This window comes from Oenanthe melanoleuca, chromosome 7, assembly GCF_029582105.1.
Source record: "Oenanthe melanoleuca isolate GR-GAL-2019-014 chromosome 7, OMel1.0, whole genome shotgun sequence".
In the NCBI taxonomy this organism is placed as follows: Eukaryota; Metazoa; Chordata; class Aves; order Passeriformes; family Muscicapidae; genus Oenanthe; species Oenanthe melanoleuca.
Genome location: NC_079341.1, coordinates 921,333 through 948,468, shown reverse-complemented (window position 1 = coordinate 948,468; position 27,136 = coordinate 921,333). Strand labels below are relative to the sequence as shown.

The window sequence follows — 27,136 nt, the reverse complement described above, 5'->3', positions numbered from 1 at the left end:
TGCTTCTCCATGGTCATTTACTGCGTCAAAAGGGATTAGGAATGCGGGGATGAAATCGGCGTAGGGAGAGCATGAAATTGAAAAAACAGCAACAACCGTTCCAGGCAAAACATCATCATCTCTTCCTCCTCCTTGCTCCTGAAATGGTTTATGGATCAAGGGAAAAGCCCAGATCTCCCCAAAACTGGTTCCTGAGCTTGTTTAATGCTTTTTGAAAGCGGCAGGAGGAGGAGAGGGAAGCGCAGTCCTGGCTTTTTCCTTCTGGCTAAGGTGCTTTAAATAAAGTCAAACGTGGAATTGAGCTGTACGTAGAATTACAGCTGTGGAAGAGACCTCAGGACAGGGGAAAAAATTCTCAGACACAACACAAGTGGTGGAATCATCAGGAAAACTTCCTTGCAGTAAATTCAGAGGGAAACTCCTGCGGATAAAACATTTTTAATTTCACTAATTGCTGTTCTCTTGTCATAAGGAACCAGCCAGAGCCCCCCCATTTCTCCTCAGGTCTCTTAGCTGGGTTTGCACCTGGATCAGGAGGATTGAGAGAGTCAAACAGGACTTCTGCTCATGTAAAATGTTAGAGAACAACAAATCCTGGTCCAAAAAGCCCCTCTGAATTTTACAATGTTTGTTTCTATAACTACTTAACAACAGCGGAGGCAGCGGGAACGTTCTGAGTTCAGGACTTTGGGAACGACGTGCCCTGCATTTTTTCCCATTAAACTGACCCCATTTCTGCCTGATCTGTGCCGTCTGGGATTGCCCACACACTCGGGGGGGAGCTCAGGGAGGGGATGTGGAGCTGGCTCCAGTGCAGCTGCAGCTACCATGGGGTGCAGGAGATCCAGGCTCCCAGAAACCTCGCCAGATCCCTTCTGATCACACAAAAACAGGGCACCCCAACCTGGAGTGGAGGCAGGCAGTGATTTCAGCCCCAGGATAGGAAGGTAACAAGTGACAAAGTGCAGGGGAAAGCACATTTTTAACTCCATTTCTCACTTCTGATATGTCTCGGTGGCATTAAGGACCATCCAGAGGTCAGGAGAGCTTGGGCACCCCAATGCTGAGGAGATAATGCTTGGAGACAGGATGAAAATCACTGATGTGAGTTACCATCTTTTTTTTGGACAGAGCAAACCCACTCTGAAACAGGTTATCAGCATGGGGATAAGTGGTTTTACTGGAATTTATTTATTTATTCCCTCATTTCTCTCATTTAGAAGGACACTTATCTCAGTTATTTTTATTTCTCAAACCCACACCCTGGCTCTTCCTGAAATGTAACAACAACAAAACAAGGAGCATGTTGCTTATTTAAGTATCTGCTCCTTTTACACAGAAAAAGGACTTTTTTCCCTAAAAACAGGCAGGCATATGAAGAGTTAAGGCTTGGAAAAAAAAAAAAAAAGAAAAAGTCTATCAGTATCTTTGCCTAGCTCAAAGGATTTCCACTGATTCCTCTCCAGACTTCAAAGCCTCACAGTTTGGCATTCGGACTGGTTTGAATTAAAGCTCAGTTCTCCACTGCGAGTTTCCAAGTTCATGGTGAAAATGCCTCCTGCTTCTGGAGTTCATTATGGCCAATTTTCTTATCTTTTCTTCATCTTCGGTTTGATCCCCAGCAAATGCAACGTGGCATTCGACGGGGTGGAATAACAAGGTGCTGCCTTGAAGGCATGTATTGTCTCAAGGGGCTAAGGCAAGAAAAGAAGGGGAAAAAAATAGGATATATGACCCATTCCCTTCACTTTCTAACTCTCGAGGGACTATAAATTGCAAACTTCAAAGCGTTATTTTACATTAAAATCAATAGAGAGATTCGGGGGTGGGGGTGGGGGGGAAAATGTTTTTCAAAGGAGCTGGTTAAGATTTAAAAAGGTCACTTGATAATGTATTATCATGGCCAAACTTGGCATAAGATGAAAAAAAAGCTTCACATTTAACTTAGGGTTAAACTGAAGGTGTGCAGGCTCCGGGAGGAGCATCCCTCAGCTCCCCCAAAACTCCCCAAAATAAGGGCTGTGATCAGCTCCAAAGGTTGTTCCCTAAACAGCTGTGGTGTCCAAGCAAGCAGAGCCCAGGAATGGCAGGCAAAGCTCTCACTGTGCAGCCCTGAGCCTTTTCCAGGAGCCTGGAAACTCCATGAATATTTCATGTCCCCGTGTCCCCAGCTCTGGGTGCTCTGGCTGATGAAGAGATCCGTCCTGGGGACTGCTGGGACAGCCAGGCTTCCACTCCGGAGCAAAATCCCTTCCTGGGCCAGGAGTGACATAAATGGCAGTGATTTGGTGTCACTGTAAATCCTGTGTGCTCTCTGAGGGCTTTTTGATGGCAGAATGAAGAGAGGGAAAAAGACACTTTTTGTCAGCCAAACAGGACATAACAGGGAAGAGCAGAAAATAATGCTCCCGGATTTAATGCTGTTCCACACACATGATATTCCAGAAATTCACACCCCATGTTCTGGCAAGTGTGTCTGCCTGAATGTAGGCCACCAGAGGTGCACTAAAGCTGGTGTGAGGACAGAACACCAGATTGTTAAAGGAGAGGCCAGGCAGACCCTGTGGCACAGGGGTGGGACAGGAGAGTGTCTAAGAAAAATCATGGAATGGTTTGGGTGGGAAGGAGACTTCTAGTTCATCCTGTGCTACCCCTGCCATAGGCAGGGACACCTTCCAGTAGCCCAGGTGGCTCCAAGCCCCAATGTCCAACCTGGCCCTGGACACTCCCAGGGACCCAGGGGCAGCCACAGCTTCCCTGGGTACCCTGAGCCAGGGCATCTCTTGGATGAATAATATTAAAATTTTAAAGCTCATCTAAAGCGAAATCAAGGAGGATGGCATGAGGAGAAAGAAACCCAGCTGAGGTGAAAAATATATTTGTGAGAGGGAAAATTCAGTAGTACCTGAAGGCAGTTAAATATTCTGTGTCTCCCATGGGCGGATCCAGGCCACCAGTAAATGCCATGTTAACATTGAAACCAACTCCTGCTCCTGTGCCAACCTGGAAAAGGGAAATGGGACTCTTGATTAGCAAATTCTGGCAACACATCTTTGCTGTTTTGATGTCCTCCCAGTTGAACTTGGATTTGGATTCAGTAGTGAGGTTGATTAATCCCTGGTCCCCGAAACAAGAGGGAAAATAAAGTTCCTCCACACTCAGATCTGTATTGGAGCTGAAGACCAGTGCTGTTTGACTGCTGCTCACCCAAAAAAATCACCCCATCATCAACTGCATCCTCTTGATTTTTTTGCAGCAGAGTGTGCTGCATGTAATACCTTTCCATAATTCATTTTCAGCTTGATTCAGGAGCATATTTTGTATTTCACTACAGTTGCAGCTGGGGAAAAATGCATTTTAATCAGAGTGAGCTCCCCCTCTGCTGGAGAAAAACAGGATTCACAGAGAAGGGATTTTGGCTGCTTGAGGTACACGTGGGTGGGAGATGCAAATACATCTCTATCCTTGCTTGTACTGCAAATGTCCCCATCTGCCCTGCCTGCAACTACCTGAGAGAGGGGAAAACTGAAAAATAAACCAGGATTCCAGAACTTTTTTTTAATTTTTTGCTAAGAAGGTCTTCACATACGAAAAAAAAATTAAGAAGCGAAGATTAATGTGTTGCACAGCTGGATAAAACTGCATGGCTTTTACTGCACATTATTCCTTGCACTGGTGCAAATATTTTTGCTAGAAAAACACAGGGGTGGGTGTTCATCTACCCACAGTTGTTTATCCATTGTTAGCTTAAATCAAACTTGTTTTGTATCTCCCCTTTTACTTGGTCTTAAATGACACATCTAAAAATGACTATTTTTGTAAACCAGATTGCTAAAAAGCAGGAATTATGCCTGATACAATGGGCTGCTGTTCATTCACTACAACAGGGTGATGGAGCAGCATTACATCACATTTAAGTTTCTTTAGAGGTTGAAATGGAAAGACTGATGTTTTCTCAAGTAGAAAATGCAAAATTGACAAGGGAAAAAGTTTTCAGATGTCATCTGGAGAGCCTTGGAGCACTTTAAGTATTCCATAAAATTTCCTTTTGCTAAATCACTCTGAAGGACATATTTCATACCAGCCCAGAGGGAAAGGAAGGATGAACTCCAGGAACATCCTGAACTCAGCTCTCAGCTCTACTGGCCCAGCCCTCCTGCTGCTGAGGACACCACCAGCAAAGGGGGATTTGCTCCAGAAGCATCAGTGACCGGCCCTCAAATCCCACAAATTTGGGGTGGAGGTGCAGCCTTGGTTGTCATGACTGATGCCTCATCAGGGCCAGCAAAAAGAAGGGCAGGTGGAGAAGGGCCAGGAGAAGGGGAGGTGGAGAAGAGGTGGAGAAGGAGAGGTGGAGAAGGGGAGGCAGACAGGCTCCATGGCTGTGCCAGGAAAACCGAGCATGTGTGGTGCAGCCATGGACAATCTGTTCCTTCTGCATCTAAGAAACAACTTCTGCCGAGGAAGGGGAAATCCTGGACAGGACATGGAGTGCTGGGACAGCTGGCAGAGGGCTCCTCTGGCACAGGCTGTCCCACAAGGGCTGCAGAGCTTTAACTCCAGTGACTCATTTGCTGCTGTCCCGCCAGCTCCGGCCAGGACACGGTGCTTGCAGCTGTCGGATCACACGGACCTGGCATGTCCTTGGATGGGAACACAAAACCCAGAGGAGATCTGGCAAGGTGGCAGGAGCCCCTCTGAGTGCCAGGATTCTGGAATCCCTGTGCTCACCTCATCTGGAGCGCCGCTGCCTGGGAAGAAGTTGCCATCATCGTAGCGATGTAGTGAGATATAAAGGACGTTGGGATCGTTGTAGAAGGCCTGCTGAGTACCATTCCCATGGTGGACATCCTGCAGGGACAGGGAGCACAGCAGGGAGGTTAATCCTTCAGTAAAAACATGGGTTAAAGGCATCAATCTGGATTTGGAGGGGTTTTCTTCACTGTTGAGCTTTGTTTTCTCCAACCTGGCTGAAGCGGTTTATGGAGAATGGGAATAACCTGCTGTGCACACCTAGTTTGAGATTACACTCCTTGTTTAACACATGGGATAAACACAATGCCAAATGTCTGCCAAACTGAGGATTCATTCACCTGGATGGAAAGACCAATCCTGGGGAGAGGGAGATACTGGGGTATTTGTTGCCCCACATCTTTAGTCAGTCTGTGGGGAGAGCACTGATCCAAGATCCAGGTTAAACAACACAACCCACAAAAGCTCCCCTCTTGAGCTGCTGTGTGGTGCACAAACACAGTCTGTGACAGGCAGAAATTTCAAAAAAAATTCATGTACCTCCCTGACATGAAAAACAGGTCAGAAGTGAGGAAAAAACCATTCATCCAGTAGGTCCAAAAGACAAAATAAACACATTTTAACCTGTGGGTTTAACCAGCAGGTGATTTGTGGCAACAGAACCAAAACTTTCGGCTGATACTCAGTCCTCCAATGCCTTTCTAGCCACATAAAATCTATTAAAAAATAAACATCTATAAATTGCCACACAGAATCCCAAAGAAGTCCTTTCCTTTTATTTGAAAATTGCAGTCCCTTTACAAATTTCTTCTCTGATTAGAACACTTTTATTCAGTTAAAACCCCAAATTTTGTCTTGCAGACCACGAGCAAGAAGTTTTTCACTGACTTACAGACTGACTTTTCAATGACTTCCCTTGCAAGAAGAAACCCACCCAGATTAATTTCCACCTGCTCTCCCAAAGAGAAAGAAGGGGCATTTACTCACCCAGTCCACGATGAGGATTTTGCTCACGTTGAGCCTTTGCTGGAGCAGCTTGGCTGCAATTGCCACGGAGTTAAAATAGCAGAAACCCCTGGAGAGGGGAGACGAGAAAAACAGAGGTGTTAATTACAGCTTCCTTTGGTGCCAGTGCACCCATCACCTAGATGGAACACGGGAGGGAAGAGTTCCTTCTGCTCTCACTCTTCCTTTCTCCCTGGAAATATGGAAAGGCTTGTGTTGGGAGGGACCTTGAAGCTCATCTCATTCCATGGGCAGGGACACCTTCCACTAGATCCATTTCCCACTGGAAGTGCTGAATTCCAGCAGCAGACTCCAGGGAAACAGGGAATGTCCCACACTTACCCAAACCCACTCCTGATCCTTGCTAGAAAACAAACCCCTAAAGCACTAAGCAGGATCTTACCCTGCTCCAGGGAATGTGGGGAGCTTGGAACACCACACATCTCATCTAGCAATAAACAGAAATTCCACAGTGCTAACCTAACAGAATTCCTCTGGAGTTTCCAGCTGTGCACCCCCCCATCAAAAGAGCCCTGGATGAAGTCAGTGAACCCCATACTCACATGGGTGTGCTCTCCTCCGCGTGGTGACCCGGGGGCCGGACAACAGCAAATCCATTCTGCACACAAAACACGAGGACAGGAAAAGGTCAGAGGGACAAGGATGGATGCAGGGGGTGCAGCCAGAAGCCTTAATCCTGCTTGGGAACTCTGGAGCTGCTCTTGGTGGATTCCTCACAAGGCCAGAGCAGCGGATAATGCTTTCCCTCGTTGTGGGAAAAGGTCCTGGAGCTGCTGCACAGCAGAGCCCCGACAGAGCCCTGCACAGAGCAGAGCTCAGGGCTGTTTTCATACCTTCAGTTCTCCTGTGGCCACTTTGAACACCAGCTCGATGACACAGCCCACAGCCAGGCGAGCGGCGCCGGAGGAGTGCACCTCGTTCCAAATGGTGTCACTGTCAACCTGATGGGGACACACAGCAGCCAGGTCAGGAGCAGGTGGGGCAGCCAGGAATCAAGAGACCCCTATCTTATACAGATGTCACTCACACGGGGTGATAGGACAAGGGGAATGGATTTAAACTGAAAGGGAGGGGGTTTATTCAGATATTGGGAAGGAATTGCTCCCTGTGAGAGTGGGGAGACCCTGGCATGGGGAGACCCTGGCACAGGGTGCCCAGAGAAGCTGTGGCTGCCCCTGGATCCCTGGGAGTGTCCAAGGCCAGGTTGGAGCAGCCTGGTCTAGTAGAAGGTGTCCCTGCCCATGGCAGGGGATGGAATGAGATGACATCTCAGATCCCTTCCAATCCAAACCATTCAGAGATTCTGTGACTCTGTGACCACAGAGTCAGCATTTCTCTTTAATTGCTGCTGACCCCAGATGAAATAAAAAAACTTTACTAAATAATTCAATCTTTCTTAAAAATAAAAAAATCCACAATAAAGAGGGATGTTTAGCGTTGGGTATTTAAAAGACAACTGCCCAGGAGTGACAACAGCTTCCCTGAGGAACCACGAGCTCACCCACGCTAACAACAGACCTTCAGCAACCCATGCTGACTACACAGATTTGCTTCAATGCTAAATATCTGACAGAACCACCCTATTTCCCCCTTGAAAATGTGGAAACAGGCCACAGGCAAGGCAAGGCACCCTGCAGGCATGCCTGTGTTGCTGTTCCTCCAGATCGTGTCACCGGATTCCTCAGCAGCTATTTTTCACATATTGCTCTGCCCTGAGTGCATTTATGGAAACAATGGCAAAAGGCAGAAATGGGAAGAAAGAGGCCATTGGTTGTGCCTGGCTCACTGAGCAGTGAGGAGACACAAGTGGCCCCATAGAGGATGGATTCCACCTCCTTCCCAGCCATGCTGCAGCTGTCACTGGAAGCGATTCCAGCTCTGTCATCATGGATGGTATCTGGTAGCATCCACTCTGAGAACGCTTTGGAAGCCACATTAAACTAGGAAAGCTCTTGGAGAACACAAAAAAAAGCCTCTGGGGAATGCCACTGTGTTGTGGGAGAGCACTGCAGTGACTCTTTGTGGCCTCAGGGCTCCTCTGACCCCTGTAAGTTTGGGCAGTAACATGGGAACAGCAGCAGGATGGAGCCTGAGTTACATGTGACATCTCCAGGAACCCTGGATCAGGACTGCACACATGCAGAAGATGGGACTGACCTGACCAGGTCTCTCCAAAAGCCCCTAAAGAGGTGAGAAGAAGCCCAAGCTGCTTCTCCTCCCCACTGACCAGTGCACTGTGCTCTGTGAGGGCCCATCTTTGGCCTCCTGTCACTGGATCTGACCACCCACTAGTGTATCTACTCCATCTCTGGGCACAGCTAACCCATCTTCCAGTAAACCCAACCCATTTTTCTTGGTCTCTGGAAGAAAATACCTCAGCACATCAGCAGGGAAGAGCTTCCCTTCCAGCCTGGACACAGCGAGTTCAGGGCTCCTTCCATGGGCCCTCTTCATTCCCTGTGTGGCATCAGGGGAATGGAAATACAAAATACCCAAATTCATGTGTCCTAAGGGGCCAACAGACCCTCAGAGGGCTGTTGGGGCCAGTTTTCCCCATGAAACAGACAGGATTCTTCAGCACCAGAGGCAGGAACTGCCACATTCAAGCCCAAGCAGAAACCAGGCTCCCACCAGCAGCATTCCAGGAAGAATGTCCAAAATGAAACCCAAAGAGTTTTTCCTTCCTCATAATAAAAATTGCAATTTCCTTACAGTTATTTCCTTCCTTTAAGGAAAACTTGAGGTTTTTTTATTGATATCCACGATGAGGCTCCTACTCACACTGTAAATTCCTCCTACTCACACTGCACTTTCCTATCCTGTGATGTGCAGCTACCTCAGAATTAAACAAGCACCTAATGAAAGATTCTATTATTATACTATTTAATTTAGCTGGAAAACCACACAGGTAAGAAATCAAGCACAGGTTGCACCAGAGCTGCAGACCCTGCAAAGTGAAGGAGTTCTGCTCTTCCCCCACAGAGGAAGACACCCCACCATGTCTCTTCCTGCTCTCAATTAAATAAATTAAATAATCCTCACACTCTGCTCCTCTGACTCACTAATTAGTTCCTCCTCATTTCCATTCCATGGAAGTCCTTTCTGTGCTCTCTGCTCTGCAAGAACTTACTTTGCTTGCACAGCTAAAATTGTTGATATGCTCCAATCAAAGCTCTTGAACTCAGAAACAGAATCACCTACTCTGGAGAAGATCAACAACACAAACACCTCTGGAGTTCTTATAATATGCAAAAAATGATGCAGATCTTCAGATATTTTTAGAATGTGCACAGAAAAACACTACACAGGTAAGAAAACAGATTTATCAGCTATCCTGAAATCAAGCCTTTGAGTGTTTTGAAGAATCTGGATGCAAGTGTGCTGGGATGGTCTTGCAGATTTTTGAAGCTTAAACTCCTTTCTCCCAAAACCTTCTTCTAATTATCCTGGATTAGGGAAGGCTGTGGTGCATGGAAGGACAATGTTGAAAAAGGGGTGTGAGCTGCAGAGGAGTGAAGCTGAGCAAAATTCCCAAGTGATCAGCAGAAATAAATGAGAGATGTTTCACCCAGAGCTCACACTTCTATTGATTTCAGTGCTTTCTTTCTTCCTCTCCTGCTAGGACCAGACAGCTGCAGAAGGGAGGAAGCTTATCAGCCATGGGAAGGCTTCTTGGAATAAGCCAACGAAGAAAAAGTTTCCAAGCACCTGGGAACAAATTTATCCTTTCTCTCCTTAATTTCAAGCCGCCTAGACTGAGTTTTTAATGTGAAGAGAGAGTCTGAAAGGTGTTATGAGATGAAGGGATTTGCTCTGAACTGTTTTCCTGCTGCTTCACTCCAAGAGCTGCAGGACATCACTCCCAAGGATGCACAGGGTGGGATTGTTGGGGTGTCTGTGCAGGGACAGGAGTTGGATCAATGATCTCTGTGGGTGCTTTCAACTCTGGATATTCTGTAATTCACTCACTTGCCTGTCCTTCATCTCTCTCCTTGTTGAGGAGAACTCATAGCTGCCCAAGCTCCATTCTCTACCCTGAAGGCAAAACAGCTCTCCAGGGGCTTCTTCCCCCACCAAAACTGCCCTGCAGCCCCCTCCAGAGCCATCCTTCATCTTCATCTACACATCATCCCCAAAGTGAGAGAGCCACACTTGATTGCTTGCAGGAAAAGAACCTGGTTTCAAAGCTTTCCAGCCCATAATTACACACAACACCCTCAGCTCCTGAATTCCTAATATCAGCCATCATTCAGCTTATGCTCCAGTATAAATCCAAAGGAGGACCTGTCCCACATTATACTACTGATTTTTAGATTTTTTTTCCTTTCCTTTTTACTTTATGACATCATTCTTGCCCTCTGAAGAATATTTGGCAAACAATAGGGAATGGCTTCCTGCTAAGAGAGGGCAGGATGAGGTGGGATACTGGGAAGGAATTCTTCCCTGTGAGGGCAGGGAGGCCCTGGCAGAGGTTTTGCTGATAGGATTGCTGAAACACTGCACCCAAATCAGCAAATATTCAATATTAAGAGTCTGTGGAGACAACCAAGCAGCAAGTACCACCTTTATCAGGAGCACAGCAGGAATACCAGCACTGAGGTGTTTCCTGCCCTGATTTGGGATTTAATGCAAGACTTCTGGGCCCATGCTGGGCTCAGACACTGTCTCTACTTGTTACCATTCAGTCTTCATTTGCAAATGATAATTTTTTTTTGCTTTGAATGGCATGCCTGACTGCAGGGCAGAGTAAATCCAAGCCTTTTAAGCTCTGGCCAAAAATTTGCCATGAATTAGGCGACTGCAGCATATTTACAATACAAAATAAAATATCTCCACGAGTGGCGGTACGAATAAATGACGATTATTCTCTTTTTCTTTTTTTTTTCTGACGGGATAATTTTCAAAGCAGCGATTTTGCAAAGGCTCAGGAAGAAAACAATTTTGTTTCATTTCCATAACAGAATCCAGACCTTGAAAATTCAACCTCACGAGCTACAATTATGCAGCAGAACTACCACTGTGAATTTTCAAACACAATGCCTTTTATTGTCTCCTCTCATTCTTTTCCCCTTCCTGCTCTCCATGATTTTCTGTCCTGTCACCCTCCACAGAAACTCTGGAGCAGAAAGTCTAACTTGAAAGGGAAATTTTTAAGCTTTCAGGCTTCAAAGGAAAACAAGAAAACCTTCAAAACAAGGTATTTAGGGTTTGGGGTTTTCTCGGCTTTATGGGAACAAACAACAGCAAAAATCCTGATGATATGAAAATTTGACAGCTGAACAGTAATGCTCAGCTTTTCCCATGAGGCATGGAGGGCTATTTTAGTCACCTCCTGGAGAATCCACGTGGATTATCCTGGAGCTGGAGAATAAAAGATGCCAAATACTGTTTCCTTCCAGAGCAGTGATGCAGCAAACTTGCTATTCCCAGGAATACATACATTCCCAAATATTGTCCTACTTCATGGCCACATTTCCCACCTGCTGTGGGAGGCAGGCAGCTCTGGAGCCCCAAGACTGAGGATGGAACAGCTCCACAGCACAGACAAGTCCTGCTTTCCACAGAGAAAAAAAAGCACTTTGGGATGCAAGGGCTGCTTCCAAATGTAGCAACCCCTTCACCATGAAACATCCCTGCCTGAGAAAAGAGGCTTTTCCTCCTGAACACCCTGAGTGTCACACAGGCTCGGGCTCCCAGGAGCAGCTCTGAAATCATCCCGCTGCGTTTGAAGAAAGGCACGTGAGGCTGAGGCACCCTGCGCCCCAGGCAGCCCCTGGCTGCTCAGGGCAGCATCTGGCTGCAATTACCTGCCCCATGGAATGCAAAGCAGCAATTTTTGGTACTGGGGGCACCGGGAGAGAACAAACAGGACATTATTTGCACATTAAAGGGAGTTACTTACCCCAACACCACCGCAAGGCAGCCTGACAAACATCGACGTTAGGGAACCTGGCGGGGGGACAAGAAATGCACTCCATGAGTCAAAAAGTCAGAGGTCACCAGACTCTGGGGCCAATTTTGTGGCAATTCTGCAAGCTTTCTGAGCACAGAAACACAGACTAGGGGTTTTCTTCCCATGTTCAGCCAGCCCTGTTACAACACACACACATACACAGTGAGCACACTCGGGCTCCTGCAAAAGCTGTTTATAAATCACTTATTTTTAGGCAAGGTTTGAGAGCTGTTTGGTGTTTCAAGATGATACATGAGGAAGATGCCACCAACAATCACTCAGAATGTCTTCTCAGATGAGCACTTTAACCCCTTCCCACTGAGGGAGGACAGGAAATCATAAAAACACCCCAATTATCACTCATCTGCAGTTATGAGACAACTTTGGAGAGCATGGGCTTCATAAAAGAGGAAGACAGAAAAATAAACCAGTGGCAAGCAAAGAAAAAACATGTGTTTTGACTGAAATAGCAAAACCAACAAGGAGAATTTGAGAAAAATTGCGAAAACCATCTGCAGAGCTAATTTTGGATCTGTAGGAAATGTAACATGGCTTTCTGGGCTTGTCTCTGAGTAAATTATCCTCCATTCAAAATTCCTGAGTGGGGCCCTGAGCAACCTGGTCTGGTGGAAGGTGTTCCTGCCCATGGCAGGAGGTGGAATGGGATGGGCTTCAAGGTCCATTCACACTCAAAACATCTGGGATTCTGTTACTGAAAGAGGAGTTTGTATATCTGGACTCATCTGACCTCAAAGTGAGATGCCCTCTTTGATTAAATCCAAGTGAAGTCCTTAGATCATCCTGCCTCAGACCTCCTGTCACATCTCTCACTGCTAATCCACCCATTATTTCTGTATTTGTCTTCTTGACAAATTAAACAAATTAAAAGCAGCCTTATTTGCCTGAGTTTCATCTGGTCCAACAGGTTCCAAGTATTTCCACTGTCCAGGGAGAGATGGGTTTGTATTTTGGATCTGTGAAAGGACAAGGGGGAATAACTTTGAACTAAAAGAGGGCAGGGTTAGATGGGATATTGGGCAGGAATTGTTCCCTGGGAGAGTGGGCAGCCCCTGGCACAGGGTGCCCAGAGCAGCTGTGGCTGCCCCTGGATCCCTGGAAGTGTCCCAGGCCAGGTAGGACATTGGGCTTGGAGCAATCTGGGACAGTGGAAGGTGTCCCTGCCCATCACAGGGGGATGAGATGAGCTTTAAGGTCCCTTCCTACCCAAACTGTTCTAGGATTCTGTGACTCCATGAAGGCACATCCCCTTTTACATTTGCAGAAGCTTAACAAGAAACATCTTGTGTCCTGAAAAGCCTTTTCCCTTTCAGGCTGAGGTTTCTCAGGCTTTTTTCTTCCTCACAGAGTTATCAAAGGCAAAGAGTTTACATGGAGTCATCAGACACCTGCCAAGACACTCAGCCCTAACAAGCTCCCATTTGCATCCCCAAACCTCACACCAAGCTTTGCCCTCAGCCTTCAAACCTGTCCTAAACCCACCCTCTAACGTGATTCAAAGAACCCCACAAAGCTGGTTTGTAAATTCAAAAGCCTTTTAAACCCCCAGCAGGAGAGGATGGCCAAAGGAGGGTTTTTTTACAGGTGTGCTCCCCTCTCCACATGGAGCTTTTCCCTGATGCCCTTGCTCAGCTTCTGCCCTGTGGAAGCCATCAGGAGACAAGGGGATCATGTGGGCTGGCAGCCAGTGCCACTGTCAGCATCTCCAGGCTAAAATGATGCCAAAGTGGGTTTAAGAAACCAGGTTTAAGCCCATTTAAGAGCTACTGAACATCCCCTTCTTCTGGAAACCCTTGGAGACCTGACCTCCCATAGTTCCAGGACTTTTCTGCAAGTTGTATCCAAACAGGGAATGTTCTGTACTGGAAAGCCCTCAGGTGTTAGAATTTCTCTTCTCAAAAGGATTAATCTTGATCTCTGCAACCACTTTAAAACGAGCTACTAAAGTCACAGGGGACACAGAGCTATGGGAGCAGAGGTAGAGCAAGGGTTGCTTTCCCCACAGGTTCTCTGCAGAAACCATCAGGAATGGTTCACAATTGGGGTGTCACCCCAAAAATGCTATCCAAATAAACTGTATCTCCAAAGGCATCTGTGGAACTGGTGAGACAGATCCTGCCCAGAGCCAAGGAGGGAGTGGAAAAGTATCCCAAGAGAATCTTCTCAGATCTCCCAGGGAAGATTTACCGAGTTTTCCACTCCTGAGCATATGACATCATAAATTCCTGAAAGTTTACATCCTAATGGAGCTATCATTGAGCTGGAGGTGTCTACTTTGGGGTTCTCTGGCTTTAAGGAGGTGGGAAGTGAGCTATAAATACCGTGCTAATTGCGTGTTTAACTCCTGGCTAATGGCTTCCCTCTCTGGGAGCTCATGGACACACTGAACAAAATCTTTCCAGCTCCTTTGCTGTGACCACTACATCATGAAGGCCATGGAGTTAAACCTCTTTTTATATCATCCAAAGTCAGGCTAATCCTAAAATAAACTTTCTCAACGTCTAGATTCCAGAACTGTCCCTTTTTTTTTTTTTTTTTTTTCTTTTTTTTTTTTTTTTCTGATCTCCACATTAGAACTTCCAAAATTGCCCCTCCAGCTGCTGCTGCAAAAATACAGGAAGTAAAGGGAGGTGATGATGACTTCACAGAGGTGCTAAATCCCATGCTGCTTGGTTGCTTTGGAGGGGACATCCATCCCTTCAAATTTCTGCTGGGAAAATACCATTTTTTGGATATTTTGTCTGTATTTTACAACAGACACAGCCCTGTTTCAGAGAGATATGGTCTCCAGTGAAAGGGATAAACAATCTCACTCCAGATTAAACAAAAGCAGAAGCCCCTGCATCTCTCTTGCTGACTGTCCATACAAAACTGACAGGGGTTTGTTGATGCCTGTGCAGCTGGTTGGGGGCTGCAGAACCAAATCCTTGGGAGGGTGTTCCAGTTCCTTCCCTAGCCATGCATAACTATCTAACACACAGAGTGCCCAAGGATGAAACAAGCTGTCTGAACTATCCTTCCTCCTCAGGGAAACATCCTTTTAGTTCTGAAGACATCAAAGAAAGGAGGTTTAAGCTGTCTAGGGTTTAGGGATCGGCCTGAAGAGAGGGAGATGGATCTTGTGCGTGGAGCTGGAAACAATCCTCTTGGAGCTGCACAAGCCTAAGGATGAAGGGAGCCCCAGCATCTCACCCAGGGCTCTGGAAGGAGGATTTCCCCCCAGGGAAGCATACCTAGAAGCTTCTTGCTGTCCAGTTTCTGCCTGTTCAGAGGGTTAGTGCCATAAAGCAGGGTGTGGGCTTCTGAGTGAACCGTCTGCAGCTCCTCCAGCGTCGCCTTTCTGCCACGGATGCACTGAAAAGGGAAGGGAGAGAGTGGTGACATCACTGGTGAACTGCTTGGCTCTCTTTTCTGTTTCCTCAGCAAGCCATCATGACAGACAGCAAAACACTAAAATGGGTCCTGAGGTGGTTTTGGGTTAATCCCTTACTCAAGACACTTATTTGCTCAGCATAGAAAGTCATTTTCAGATCCATTCAAGATAAAGGAGGAAACTTTTAAGACAGGTGCTGGCAGGAGGTGGTGGGGTTGAAGGAAAAGTGACCAGAGAGATAAGGGAGTGCATCCTGAAATGGCAGGGCAGAGCTTGAAGAAAGCCAGCACGGAGTTAAGGCAGAAATTAGGCATTTTTTGAAAGAAAGAAGAGTCTGGTGAGGCTGAAAGTCACCAGTGGGCAGGAGGGAAACACAGCTGGAAAGAAGCTGAAGATCCCATCATGAGAGCAACCAAAAGTACCAAGGTAAGCACAGAAATTAAAGAAAATAAATATTCCTTAAGGAAATCAACAGAAAATTAGGACTAACAGTATTGACTGGCATCTTACAGTGATGAACTTGTACATTAGAGAACATCTGTAACACCCACTGAGGTGACCAGGCAACTAACAGTGAGGTTTATTTGGTCCTAAATAATCCAAAAATTCGATTAAATAGGTATCCACAGACAGAGATAGGTTTGAAAGGGCTAAAGGAGGCAAGACAGGGAAATTTAGGCAAGGGCAATGCTGCCACCACGTGGATGTCTTATATGACAGCTCAGGAACATTCCCAGCCAGATCCTGACACTGCTGAAATATTTATGCTCTGGGATTCAGCCCCCTCAGGTGCTCAAAGAATTGATGAACACACACTTATATCCCCATTAATCACCACTGCTGCTAGTTGTAACTAATAACCACTCGTTAATTTTTATTATCAACCTTCACTTTTTCTGCTTAATAGCTAAGCTTTTCTCTCTGTTTGCTTGCTCTTAAAATATATCAAATAAATCTAATTTAACCTCTTGTGATGGAATGGTGCTCAGTGCCTTCCTCCTACCCCCAATCCTTTTACAGCATAGCTTGACCATTACTTATTAAAGAGCATTAAAAAAGTTATTAAACTACAGAAAAGCTGTCACTCCAGTTTTTGCTGGGATAATTGCAGGGATAACAAATGAGAGCGTTACATCATATCTTGCTCTTTTCTTTGGCATAACAATAACAGAATTAATAATAATAAAAATACAATAATATTGCAATAATAAAATTTTCTGGTGTTTCCCTCACCTCACACTTGCCCCGTAGCCCTGTCTCCTGGAGTCTGGACCAGATGCTCTGGATCCTGCCTGCATGCTCAGGGTGGCTGTTGGTGTTTCCACAGGTGCACTGGTGCTTCAGCATCAATGTGTCGTACACAAGGCCTGCAGGGGACACAAGGGACAAAATTGCTCTTGGGTTAAAAAAACACACCAAAAATTTGCCAGTTGTAGGAGAAAAAAAGTGTATTTTGCACTCTGGAGTCAACGGTTCCAGGCCAAAATTTTGTGTTCGACCATGAGCCACAGAAACTGAAAACCCAAACCTGCATCCACCCCTTCCCATGGAAATCCTCAAGGGATGTAAGAAGGAAATCAGTACCGAGATGTGAAATTAAATGCCAGGGCGAGGTGACACCTGTGTGAGGACAGAGGTGCCGGCACGGGATCTGGAATCTGGAGTCTGGGGCTTTTCTCCTGGCTACCAAAATGCCTCCAGGGCTTGGCATTAAAACCCAGAAGGACCAAGTCATTGCTGGATGAGGAGCTCAGGCAGCTAAATCCATGCATTCCCAGGGATTAATGGCATGAGAGCAGCACAGGAGGCTTTGATTCGTGCTCCAGAGTTGCCTGGGTATGACTTTGGAAGGTAAGTTGGGATTCCATTGCCAATATTCCAACCAGAGGAAAACAGCAGCTCCTCCCCAGTGACAGAAGACCTCTTATTGTTTCTCTCAAGCAAAAGAATTGAAGTCAAATGTCTAAACTTATCTGTCCTTCAGCCAGAAGCTCCAAAACACACAATAAAAGCCATTGGTTTGGGGATTTTCCCAAAGAAAAAGGCTTCTTGCAGGAAGTATCTGTATGAAAGTTGGTCCAAGGGCTGGAGCCAGGCTATGAGGGCTGGGGGTGCTTACCTGAAGAAGGGAAGGCTCCAGGGAGAGCTCAGAGCCCCTTCCAAAGCCTAAAGGGACTCCAGGAGAGCTGGAGAAAGACTTGAGACAGGACATGGAATGGCTTCAAACTGCCAGAGGGCAGGGATGGATGGGATATTGGAAAGGAATTGTTCCCTGGGAGGGTGGGCAGGCCCTGGTACAGGGTGCCCAGAGCAGCTGTGGCTGCCCCTGGATCCCTGGGAGTGCCCAAGGCAGGGTTGGAGCACCCTGGGCTAGTGGAACGTGTCCTGCTCATCACAGGGGGATGAGATTTAAAATGGATAACCTTTCAGGTCCTTTCCACCCCAGGTTTTCCATGATTTCTATGGAATGCAAAGGTCCTGATGAGAATCCACAGCCTCTGAAGGCAGCAGTGGCAGGACTGTCCCAGCTCCCATGTCCAAGGCTGTGCAGCCCAGCTGCCAGGATTCCAGGGAAATCCTGGGCCAGCACACCCGCGCCGTGCTGGGCACAGCTGGACCTGTGCTCCCAGCTCAAGCACAGACTCACAGCACAGTCTGGGAGCTCCAAGGGGCTGTAGGGAAGCCTGAGAGCAGCTGGAGCTGAGGCTGTGCCCCTGCACATTCCCAAGCCCAGCTGCAGCTGCAGTCCCACCTCCTGGCTGGGTGTGGGCACACTGTGCCACCGGGAATCTTGGCTCCCCGCCCTGGCCCGGCACTCTGCAGCCTCAGGGGAGGTGTCTGGCAGCTCCTTGCTCTGCTGTAGGTGAGTGCAGAGGAGAAAAACACCTCCTGAAATCCAAACCACGCTGGGTTCCAGGGAGAGAACAGAGCCCTGGCAACTGGCTGCCCTCGGGTCAGCAGAAATTCACCTGGAGGAGGTTGTGCTGCAAAGCTCTCTCAGGGTCTTCTCGTGTTTGATTCATAGCATCAAACACCACCAGCAGCTGCCGGGCCAAGGCAAGCTCAGAATTCACCTGAGGAGAAGCTTTCACCCCAGTCTGAGTTTAACTGAACTAGTGCAAGGTCTTAAACTAAAAGAAATTCAGATTGAATTTATGGGAGAAATTCTTCCCTGTGAGGGTGGTGAGGCCCTGGCTGTCCCATCCCTGGAAGTGTCCAAGGTCAGGCTCAAGAGGGCTTAGAGCAGCCTGGGATACTGTGAGGTGTCCCTGGCCATGGAACTTGCAGAAAGCTGCATCATCTTCAAGGTTCCTTCCAACCCAAACCATGCAAGGAATCTATCCCACCCCAAACCTGGTGCTCACATAACTTGGTTCATCAATGGTTTCTCCTTCCCCAAGGGTTCACTGATAACACTGTCTCACTGCAATCATGCATCATTTCTCTTTCCTAGAAGCCAGCCCAGTGGAAAAGGGAGCTGTTCCCAGTTCCTTCCTATGGCTGGGGACACTCCACTGCGCACACACACACAAAGGGAAGCTCGGCAATTTAAGCTCAAAATACAAAACTACACTGGCTGTTACAAGTTAATTGAAGTGGTGCTGGAAGCAAGACTCTTTTCAGACATAAGAACAATCACTTTTAAAGGTCAGCACTAAAGCAAAACCAACTGGCTTTTCTTGGCAGAACAAACATATGATCTGAGGTTCAGATAATTATATTGCTCTGCACAGGAGAGAATAAATGCCTTCATCGGAAAGGAAAAACCCTTTAATGCAGAACATCAGAATAATTTGTCGACCCATTTTTGCAGGAGATCAGAGACTGGATAATTGGAGCTATGCAAATTAACAGCCTAACCTGAGGATCCTTATTCAAGTGTGTAGAACAGGGCAGGCAGGACTGTTCATTAAAGTCACGGGGTCTGCTGGAGCTAGAGAGGGCAAGTTCAAGGACTGGCTTTCCGGGAGGAAGGAAAATTAAATGTCATGCTTCGGGACATCAGACTGATTGCTGGAAGGATCCAGGAAGGGCACGGCTTTCACTTTGATGTGGAGTAATGGATATCATGTTTGAGAGCTGCAGTATGTGGCTCTTCCCCCCAGACCTTTGAAGTCTCAGGTGTTGGTCACCAAGAGAGACAGGAAAATAAAATATACATCAGCCCCAGAACTTCCAGCTGTCTGGAGCTAAGTCAGTCCAGGGAAAGCATCAGCTTTCTGTATTATTACTATATAATTTCCCAAACATGAAAGGGAGGAACAATTCCTTTCTCTGTTGGACAAGGACTGATCTCTTAAGGGCCACATTCACATCCAGAGCAATCATGGTTGTCTTAATTAGGGCCATTCAGTGACGTCTGCCTCTTGCAGCCCTCTCACCAAACCATCACACCAATTCCAATCCTCATTCCTCTGCCTTAGGATCAGCCTCCAAAGCAGCCACTTACCAGCCAGATGGATTTTCCTAGGGAAAAAGAAGCCTGATGCACTTCAGCACTGCTTACTTTTGAAAAACACCCAAGACTTTAATTTCCTGCCTTCCAAAGAACAGCTCAATCCTGGTGATTAAGCTTTAGTATCCATCTCCAGAAAAACAATCTCCAACGCGCCACCGTGGACAACTCCAACAAAACATGAGGCAATTTAACTCACACACATGCTCAGCAGCTGAAATGCCTTTCCTCTCCTTTCTCCTGCTTCCATGCCCACGGCTGTGGGCTTTTTTCCCTGCTTCTCCAATGAAGACAAGGCAGGTTAATTAAACCAGACCTATGACTAGTTATAGGACTTGTACAGAGGTCTTACCTTTATGCTTTGCACCTTAATTAGCGCCAGTGAATGCCTGATTTTATTGTGTTCCTCCTTCTCCATTCACTCAGCATAAATGCAGAGATGGAAGGGAAAAGAAAAGCCAAGCCCTTGGAATCTTAACCTGAATAAATGCTGTGAAAATGGTATTTTAGGTAGGTGAACTATCTGAAGCATTCTGCACCTCATCACTCTGTGCAGTGCTGGATAAAAGCAGTGTGATATTCCACCTCATATTTTAAGCCACTTTTTGAGTTTTTCAAGCCCTGCCTCCGAGGAAAATAAATTCTGATACTGGAACAGCATCTCTTCCAAGCAGCACAGCTCTCAAATCTGCAGAGTGCAGATACTGCTGCCTGCAATTTTGAATGAAATTCAGAGGCACAGATCTGAGTCAAACATAGATCCTCTGGTAGGAAATGTTATTTATTGTATGTTCAGAGTCTTGCATGTGATTGATTGGGCAGCTTCAATACTGAAGGAGCAGGAGGAAAAGATGAGGAAGAGAACAAATGAATAATCCCTTCAAGCAAGGCCAGGCTTCCTTGTTTTTAAAGCCCCAAGGTTTGGGGTTAAGTGTATTAGAAACTCAAGTTTCATCTGCTCTGACCCTGAGCCAGGGGACTTTCCCTTGCACCCTTGGAAAAGCCAAAATCTATTAATCTGGCCAGAACTGACTGCGTTAGAAATGCAGTTCTGCTGAAATTCTGGGGTTCAATGTTTACAACCAAAAGGGACTTTAAAGGGCTGATTTGCAAAACCTGAGCCATTTCCTGGGTTGTTCCAGAGCTGACAGCACACACTTCCCACCCTTCCTGCAGCCAGGAGCTGAGGAACACTGCACATTCCACTATTACTACAGCACCGGGGCTTGAAAATAAACCCGATTCACAGCACTGAGCTGAGTGATGCAAGAAGTGTAGGTTAAAAATGGAATAAAAGCAGAAGTGAAAGGGAAATAATATCATGAGCTGCTCTTATTTGGGCGTTGTGGATCCCCCCCCCCTTTTCCTTTTCCCTGGGAACACATCACGTTGCAAACTGTTCATTCACAAAGTAAGAGCCTGACATTTGGGGAAGAAGGCGGACTTCGAAATCAGTCCTCATCACCCAGCACAGGGCCTGAGGAGTTGCATGGAAAATCAACTTTCAGCTGTTGCTGAGGGCACTGAAGAGGCAGAAAGGATTTTGGAGAAGAAAAGTTGGCTGTTAGGATACAGGAAGAACAATTAAGTTTCTTAGTTTTAATGTTGATGGGGAGACCACAGAATCCCAGGATGGTTTGTTTTGGGAGGACCTTAAAGCCTTTCTTGTTTCACCCCTGCCATGGGCACAGACACCTTCCACTATCCCAGGCTTCTCCATCCTGGGTAACACTTCCAGGGATGGGGATCAACACTTGCTTTGCACTTGTGCTTTCCAGCAGACAAATGCAGGATTGCTCTCATCGTTTTCCTTCACAGGTAAGCAAACACTCTTTGGTCTCCTCAAGAAAAGCTGAAATCACCAACTCACTTCGTTTTTCCTAACCTGCAGGCATGGACTCCTGTGTGACAGGAGGAGGGGAGGCTGGCAGGGAGCCCAGAGTGGATAACTGATGGCATGAGATTATGGAGGGACTGGAGAAGGTGGAGGAAACAGAGCCAGCACTGCATTTGGCACTCCATCCTTCAGGAGCACTGGCTCTTCCTGCCTCGCTTCTCAACCAGTTCTGTCACAGCCTGGGACTGGCTCTGTCTGCCTGGAGATACACAGCTCCAGGGCTGTGCTGCTGCTGGTGTGTGCAGGGTATTTTTGCTCTGGGGAAGGGACAAGCAGGACAACAGGTATGACTCAGTCTGCTCATTGAGGAAGGCAAGATGTTCTGGAGTACCTAAATGAGGATGAGATGTAGAGCCCACGCTTACGGATTTGCAGGGACGAGGAAGAAAATCACAGAATCATCATCATGGAATGGTTTGGGTTGGAAAAGACATTAAAGCTCATCTTGTGGGCAGGGCAGGGACACTTTTCACTATCCCATGGTGCTCCAAGACCTCTCCAACCTGCCGTGGACACTTCCAGGGATAGGGCTGCCACGGCTTCTCTGGGCAACCTTATCACCCTCACAGGGAAGGATTTCCTTCTGATATCCCATCTAACCCTACTCCCAGCCTAAAGCCATCCCCCTTTTCCACGCCCTTGCAGAACAGCTGAAGGTAAAACAAACCCGTCACCACAGCCCTCCCCCAGCCCCCAGCCTCTAAAAGCTCACCTGTTGTGAACCTTGGCTTAGTGGGTGGCTCCTGCACGGACATGGGGAAGGTGGCCGAGGCGGGGGAGGACTGTGCCCGGGACAGGGGCCGGTGTCCCCCGAAGGACACGGGCATGCCAGCCGCCTCCAGCGACGCCTGGTAGTTCCTCAGCTGGTGAATCCGCTGCTGCTCCAGCAGCAGGGCTTGCTGTGGGCAACAGAAGCAGGCAGTTGCTGAAAGGGCCTTCCCCAAAGGGTCTTTGAAGGCTCTCAGGCTTGGGCTCCTTCCCCTCGCGGGCAGCAAAGGAAGGTGTGATGTTTCTAGAGCCAAGTCAGGCAGGCACAGCACGTGGAGCCCCAGCCCTGAGCCTGGTGCACACTGACAGAGTCACTGGCAGGTGCAGCTCTGCCCTCCCCCACAACTCCCTCATCTTCCTCTCCCCATGCTCCCACCCCACTGCACCAGGCATTTAGCAGTGAAACACTCCAGGCCACGGAATGAGCCCACTCAACTGGATCCCAGGCTGGAGAGGGAGCTCTTAACTGAGCTGGTTCTCTGTGCAGCCACACCATCAGCTGGACAGACTCCTGGTCAGAAGGGATGGCTGTTCCATCCCATTCCCTCTACTTATTCCCTCCTGCTTTGAGGCAAAAGAGTTGCAAAGGAGATACTATTTTAAAGTCTCCTGAAGTGTGACCATGGATTCAGGATTAAGGTGGAGAGGCAGCACTTTCAGAGGAATGGTATCACTGATAATAGTCCATCATCAGCAACACACAATTAGAGAATCCTAGGATGGTTTGGGCCTTAAAGATCATCCCTGCCATGGGCAGGGACACCTTTCCCTATCCCAGGTTGCTCCAAGCCCCGTTCAACCTGGCCTTGGACACTTCCAGGGATGAGGTGGCCACAGCTTTCCTGGGCAAATGTGGGTCCTGAGCAACATCCCAATGACATTCCTGGAGGACATGGGTCATTACATGGATCCATTACACTGTGCTCCCTTGTTATTGGATTTACCCCCTGCAATCCACAAGCCTCAGGTATTTTCCCTCAAAAGTGAGCCCGGCCGGAGGCTTCAAGATTTCCCAATTCCAAAGCAGAAACAACCTCCACTTGTCCCCTGTCCCCTTACGTGCAGCCCTTCTCTGGAGCAATTGGTTTTAAACCATTAAATCAAAATACAGTCTCCTGCTGGTGGCTAGGGCTCAGAAATGTTAGGTTACACTTTATCTTCCCAAAGAAACAGCCATGGAAGTGTCTCAGTGGCCCAGCAAACACTGTTTTGTGCAGGTGACCCAGACTCCCCTCCCTGGCGGTTTGTCAGCTGGCAGGTGACTCCAGGGAAGGAATCACCTGATTTTACACTGGGTTCCTGCACCCAGCCAACCCTTGGGAGCTGGATCCCCTTGGAGCAGCACAAGGTTACTTCCAAGCCCAGATGTGACTCACCTGGCGGAAGAGCAGCTCCTGCTCCGCCTGCCGCTGCCCGGCCTCCAGCTCCTGCTGTGGCTCTGCCTCCTCCTCGTCGCTCTCGATGGGCTCCTGCTTGACCTGCACCACGCTGGCCAGCCCCGGGGGCTCCTTCTGGCCCCGCTCGCCGTAGGGCTCCTCCAGCAGCGCCTGGTGCTCCCGCAGCTCCTCCTCCGTCTCCTCGGGGTGGCTCTCGTGCTGCCGCGCCGGCTCCGTGGGCTTGGAGATGATCTGAAAGGAGCCCAAACTCATCAATGGACTGCATCCCACCACAGGAAAAGCTCGCTCTGCTCTGCAGGCTCACAGGAAAGAGCAGTTCTGAGTTATTCTGTCTCACAATCCAGGCCCCAAACAATCTCAGGGAAAGGTCAGGGCAACCTTGGCGCTCAGGGCTCCGAAATCCCGTGTCCCAAGTAATGACAGCCTCTTATTTTCCACTTCATCTTCCCTCTGAAGGAATAAGAGCCTCTTGTTCCTGCACGCCTCCAGATGCTACTCCATTCACAAACCCACAGAGCAACCATCAAGATGTTTGGCAATTAAATTCTGAAAGAATAATACGGGGGACACAAACCCTCCAACAGGGTTTTTGCTGCCTGTTTGCTCAACATCACCTCGAATCACTCCCTGAATTTCATCTGTGAGGCTGAAATAATGATTACTTGAAAATCTGCACTCTTATGGAGCTGGTTAAGAGGAACTCAGGACATACAGCTGAGAGCAAACCTCAAGAGCACCATTGTTCTAACCTGACCTTCCTAACCAGACACAGTAAACATCTCAGAAAGCAGCTCCTAAACCAAAAGGAACAATTTCATTTTCTCTGTAATTCACTCAGACTTCTTGTAAGTTCTTTGGCAAAATAAAATTCATAGTTCTCTGTCTCAGACTGCTTATGATTTTTATTTGGGATATAAAACCAAAAAAAACCCCCAAATGTGACCTGTTTTTAACTCCAGCATAAGAAAACCAATCCACTTCCTCCCTTTCAAAGAGCTCAGGCTGTCCCTGTTTCACAGGCTTATAAAGAAACTGCTGCACTTTGAAAGTTGTCAGGGCAAGGTTTAATGAGGATTAGGTCATCGGTATGGAAAGCAATATTGATTTTAAATCCAATAAAGCTAAATCAAAACATGGTTATTGAACACATGTGGGAGGTGGGACTATTTGTCAGTAACTTGCTCTTTGAAGAACAGTGGCTCCAACCTGGAATTAAGCCTTCTTCCCCCCAAAAGCAGGAAGGAAGGCTCTGCCATACAGCCTAAGCAAGGCAGAGGGGCAAGAATGGAGTTGAATCTGGCAAGGGACACAAAGAAAGAAAAGAAGAAGGCTGAGGAGATCCTGGTGCCACCACTGAATGAGGGAAGGCACCTGGTGGCACATGAGATAGAATTAATGCCTTATTTAAGACCATCCTTAGGAATCCCAGGACTCTGATACCAGAGAAAAGGTCTGGAACAAGGAAAACTTCCCTTAGTGAAGGAATTACCAGGTTCAGTAAACACTTAAAAGACCTGGATATCCTTAAGTCCATGGAACTCTCATGGGTTGCACTCACAGGTGATGGGACAGGAGGCCATGGACACAAATTAAAACCCATAAAATTCCTTCTGAACACAACAAAACTTTGTTGGTTTTTTTTTCCTGTGAGGGTGGTCAGACACTTGAACAGGTTTTTCAGAGACATTCTGGAGTCTTCATCCTTGGAGATCCTTGGGCAACCTGCTAGAGGAGGGATATTGCCCTCAGGAGGTCCCTGCAAAGATTCAGGGATCAAAACCCCTCAAGGATTTTTGTGAGGCTCTCTCTGCCTCCCCCGAATTTCATTTCTTGAAACACACACTGAATAACCAAACCACATTAAGCTAAAAGTTCTTCCAACGATTTTCTTTAAGCCCTCTTAGGCTTCATGAATATTATCTGTTTTAAAGATAATTAAATTATCATAAACCATCTGCTGCATGAGTTTTTTTCCCCCTGCTTGGATCGAAGGTCTCAAGCTTTTGAACTTAATGCCTTTTGAACTTCTGAACTGCAAGAGGCAATTGCTGGAAAAAATAACTTACAGTGCCATTGTCATACTTAATGGGAATGAGAGGCAATGTAATTCCCTGGAAGTTTTAAATTTTTCCTAGTCCTTAAAAATGTAAGAATTAAATGACAACCACAGTGAAGGTTGAGAAGACCAAGTGGTTGATGACGAGGACATCTCAGACATTCTGTCTGCAAAGGGAATCTCCTGGTCTGTCACCAGTTCCAGCCGCTGCAACCCCTCTCTCAAATTATAATTTTGCAGAGAAGACACTTTGTTACCAACACATTCCACATAATACATCGAGTATCTGCATCCCAGGCCCTAAAATTCCCTAAAAATCTTCCATCGGTGCAGTTTTACGAGCACGTGCTGGTGCAATTTAAAATTGGAGGGAATAAAAGTGCGAGGGGCTGGCTGTAATGGCAGCACTGAGAATGCCTGTAAATATATCTGAAATAGTATGCACAAAGCACCATAAATAACCCCTCCATCCCTTAATTAGCTCTCTGGCTTCCTCTGCTACGAGCTTACTCCTCTGTTTTCATACCCAGTGGCCTCTGGCTGTCACAAACTGCCACCATAAACCTCTGCTAAAGGCACTGCCTCTCCAGCCTCGGGCAGATAACGACTTCACTCCAGAATAAATTACAGCTCTCTAGTCACAAGCATGTTTAAAAGGCTCCATGCAGCTGGCAAGAGTTCTCCTCCACAGCTTTAAAATACAAAGAACAGAAAATAAAAAATTAAAAAAAAAACAAAAAACCAACAACAACAAAAAAATCCTCATAGCAAAGTCAGGTCATAAATACAGGAGAAACCAAAGAGTTCATAATTTTTCTGTGGATCATTTAATGAGGGGAGAAAAAGCTGCATTTTTCACAAGTGACATTTCAGCTGGCGTTGGATTTGTCCAGTAGATGTGGTAAATGGAATCACATAACCATTAATGTTGGAAAAGACCTCCAAGACCATCAAACTCAATCTCTGAGCATCACCATTCCCATCAATCCATACCTCCTTCTGCAGGACACCTCTCTCCACAGTGGCAAGTTCCTGGGACACTGAAGACCTTGAAGGTCCTACCAAGATGTTAGAGGCATCGACTTGCACATCAGAGAGCAATAAGGAATCCCCAGCAGAAAAACCATGAAACCCAAGAATGGTTTGGGCTGCATGGGACCCCAATCCCCATCAGTGGGGTAGCACAGGAGGAAAAGCAGAGGAAGAGAGGAGCCAGGAAGGAAAGGAGGATGTCAGCTCAGCCCTGCCCAAGCCAGCAGAACCCTCCTTTTCCTCCCTCTGGAGATGAAGGACGAACTCAAGGAAGCACCAGAACAACTCTGGACAGCTGGAGATACAGCTTTGATGAAAATAAGGAAAAAATAAGAAGAAATTTTAAAAAAGGATGATAAAGGCTGAACTCATTCGACTTGATATGGCTCTTCCCACGCTCCCTTTGAG

The 27,136-nt window shown here is 47.1% G+C and overlaps 1 protein-coding gene across 6 annotated transcripts in view; it reads right to left on the bottom strand.

Moving 5' to 3' along the window:
* The window catches only part of HDAC4 (histone deacetylase 4), a 171,798-nt gene that overhangs the window by 15,638 nt on the left and 129,024 nt on the right, over positions 1 to 27,136 (bottom strand). For all 6 annotated transcript variants that reach the window (XM_056496075.1, XM_056496077.1, XM_056496076.1 and 3 more), the window contains 10 exons: positions 23,620 to 23,871; positions 22,188 to 22,374; positions 16,356 to 16,489; positions 14,983 to 15,103; positions 11,681 to 11,727; positions 6,612 to 6,719; positions 6,321 to 6,376; positions 5,740 to 5,827; positions 4,732 to 4,851; positions 2,906 to 3,003 (listed from right to left, as the gene is read on the bottom strand). In XM_056496075.1, the coding sequence (XP_056352050.1) occupies positions 2,906 to 3,003; positions 4,732 to 4,851; positions 5,740 to 5,827; positions 6,321 to 6,376; positions 6,612 to 6,719; positions 11,681 to 11,727; positions 14,983 to 15,103; positions 16,356 to 16,489; positions 22,188 to 22,374; positions 23,620 to 23,871 (1,211 nt within the window). The remainder of the gene's footprint in view (positions 1 to 2,905; positions 3,004 to 4,731; positions 4,852 to 5,739; positions 5,828 to 6,320; positions 6,377 to 6,611; positions 6,720 to 11,680; positions 11,728 to 14,982; positions 15,104 to 16,355; positions 16,490 to 22,187; positions 22,375 to 23,619; positions 23,872 to 27,136) is intronic.